This window comes from Merops nubicus, unplaced genomic scaffold, assembly GCF_000691845.1.
Source record: "Merops nubicus isolate BGI_N331 unplaced genomic scaffold, ASM69184v1 scaffold9303, whole genome shotgun sequence".
NCBI classification, from domain to species: domain Eukaryota; kingdom Metazoa; phylum Chordata; class Aves; order Coraciiformes; family Meropidae; genus Merops; species Merops nubicus.
Window position 1 is genome coordinate 1 of NW_008599539.1, and position 1,904 is coordinate 1,904.

General features: G+C 45.2%; 1 protein-coding gene across 1 annotated transcript in view; it reads left to right on the forward strand.

The window, feature by feature from the left end:
* Positions 1 to 61: 61 nt before the first annotated feature.
* LOC103770165 (sulfotransferase 6B1-like) overlaps positions 62 to 1,904 on the forward strand; it is a gene marked incomplete at its 5' end in the record, with an annotated part of 8,584 nt that continues 6,741 nt past the window's right edge. Inside the window, 3 exon segments of the mRNA XM_008937416.1 lie at positions 62 to 126; positions 892 to 1,016; positions 1,018 to 1,098. Of these exon segments, the coding sequence (XP_008935664.1) occupies positions 62 to 126; positions 892 to 1,016; positions 1,018 to 1,098 (271 nt within the window).

Here is a 1,904-nt window from a genome sequence, read left to right on the forward strand (position 1 = left end):
GGCAGGGAGAGCTCCTGGGACTTCGTCCCGGTTGGATGTTCGCTCTTGCGCTCTTCGGCAGTGCTGCGTAGATTTCGTGTCCGAGTTGGACAAGAACGGGGGAGGGAGCGAGGGAGCGGAGGTCCGGTGAGTTGGATAAAGATTGAAAGGAAAGTTTGGCTACCCCAGTTTGAAATCAGAAATCGATGGGCTCCCTCTCGCCCCTTGATGCGACACTCGGACCCACCAAGCCATAATGTCACCAGCGCTGCTCAGAAGGGATCCTAGTGATATCACAAGGATGTGGAAAAAAAACTGTGCCATGCAAAGTCTCGGTACTTAATTGTCTTTGTAGCATGAAAAAGCGCATTAGTGCAGACTAGCTCACAAAGAACCTAAAATGGCAGCATCCCTTCCCTCTCAGTATTGTTCTTTCTGTTTTATGGTTTTGGTTTCATTATTTTCTCTTACTCACTGTTTCTCTTAACTCATAGTTTTGGGGCTGACTTCATTGCCAAAATAAAACCTTTTGGGATTTTTCTTATTAGGGACTTTTATTTTCTTTGTAATTTTTTTTTTCTCTATTAATGGTATCTAAGATAAGATGTAGTACTTTTTACTGCTTGTTCTTCCAGGATGATTAATTTTCCAATTCTGTTTTCTCTGGTGGCTGAGCTTTCAAGTATTACTTGCTCCCAGCAGGATTTCTTACTGAAGTAATTCCTGCCCTGTAGATTATAAATGGGCAGGATCAACCCAGCTGCTATTTCCAGAGAGGTGAGAGGGGAGGAGAGAAGGAAACATCAAATTTGGGGGGAGGGCAGAAGTAATGCCAAGGATTTATACTCCACTGCTTAAAAATATCTGTGTAAAGGCATTTCTGCATTAGACTAATTATTTCACACCTCAAAGGTTGAAAACATGGCTGAGGATAAAAAAGCCTTTGTTAATCAGTTAAGTAAATTGATGGCAGAGTCTGAAGGGCTTACCTTGAAGGATCTGCTGTTCTCTTACCAAGGGACCCTGTATCCGGTCATAATGCAGTATGGAAATGTTCCAAACCCTGGAGAACCTGGAAGCCAGAAGAGATGATATGGTGCTGGTGTCCTACCCCAAATGCAGTGAATACATTATGAATTGCTTGCTGTACTCTACAATACTGTAACTAATTAGCTGACACAATAAGAATGAAACCCAGTTGATGGTTTTTGTATATTCTGTGAGGATACTGGGCATTTTCCCCATCTACTCTGCCCTGGTGAGGCCACATCTGGACTACTGTGTCCAGTTCTGGGCTCCCTAGTTCAGGGAACTACTACAGGGAACTACTGGAAGGAGTCTGGTGGAGAGCTATGAAGAGGATGAGGGGGCTGGAACATCTCTCTTATAAGGAAAGACAGAGATCTGAGGCTGTTCAGCCTGGAGAAGAGAAGGCTTAGAGGGAAATACCAATGTCTATAAGTAGCTGAAGGTGGGTATCAAGAGGATGGGGCTGGTCTCTTTTCAGTGATGCCCATTGATAGGACGGTGGGCAAAGGGCACAAACTGGAACACAGCAAGTTCCACAGCAACATCAGGAAAAAATTCTTTACTGTGAGGGTGATGGAGCTCTGGAACAGGCTGCCCAGAGGGCTTGTGGAATCTCCTTCTCTGGAGACTTTCAAAACCTGCCTGGACACATTCCTGTGTAACCCGCCCTAGGTGAACCTGCTTTGGCAGGGGGGTTGGACTAGATCATCTCCAGACGTCCCTTCCAGCCCTTACCATTCTGTGATTTCTGCTACAACCAGAGGCAGTAGGTTTTTGTCCTGCTTTATTCTGCAGGACAAAATTATCTCCTTCTTGACGCTTGATGCAACACTCGAACTGACCGAGCCATAATGCCACTAGGCAATAATGAAAGTCTCTCTGCAGGCCTCTTTCCC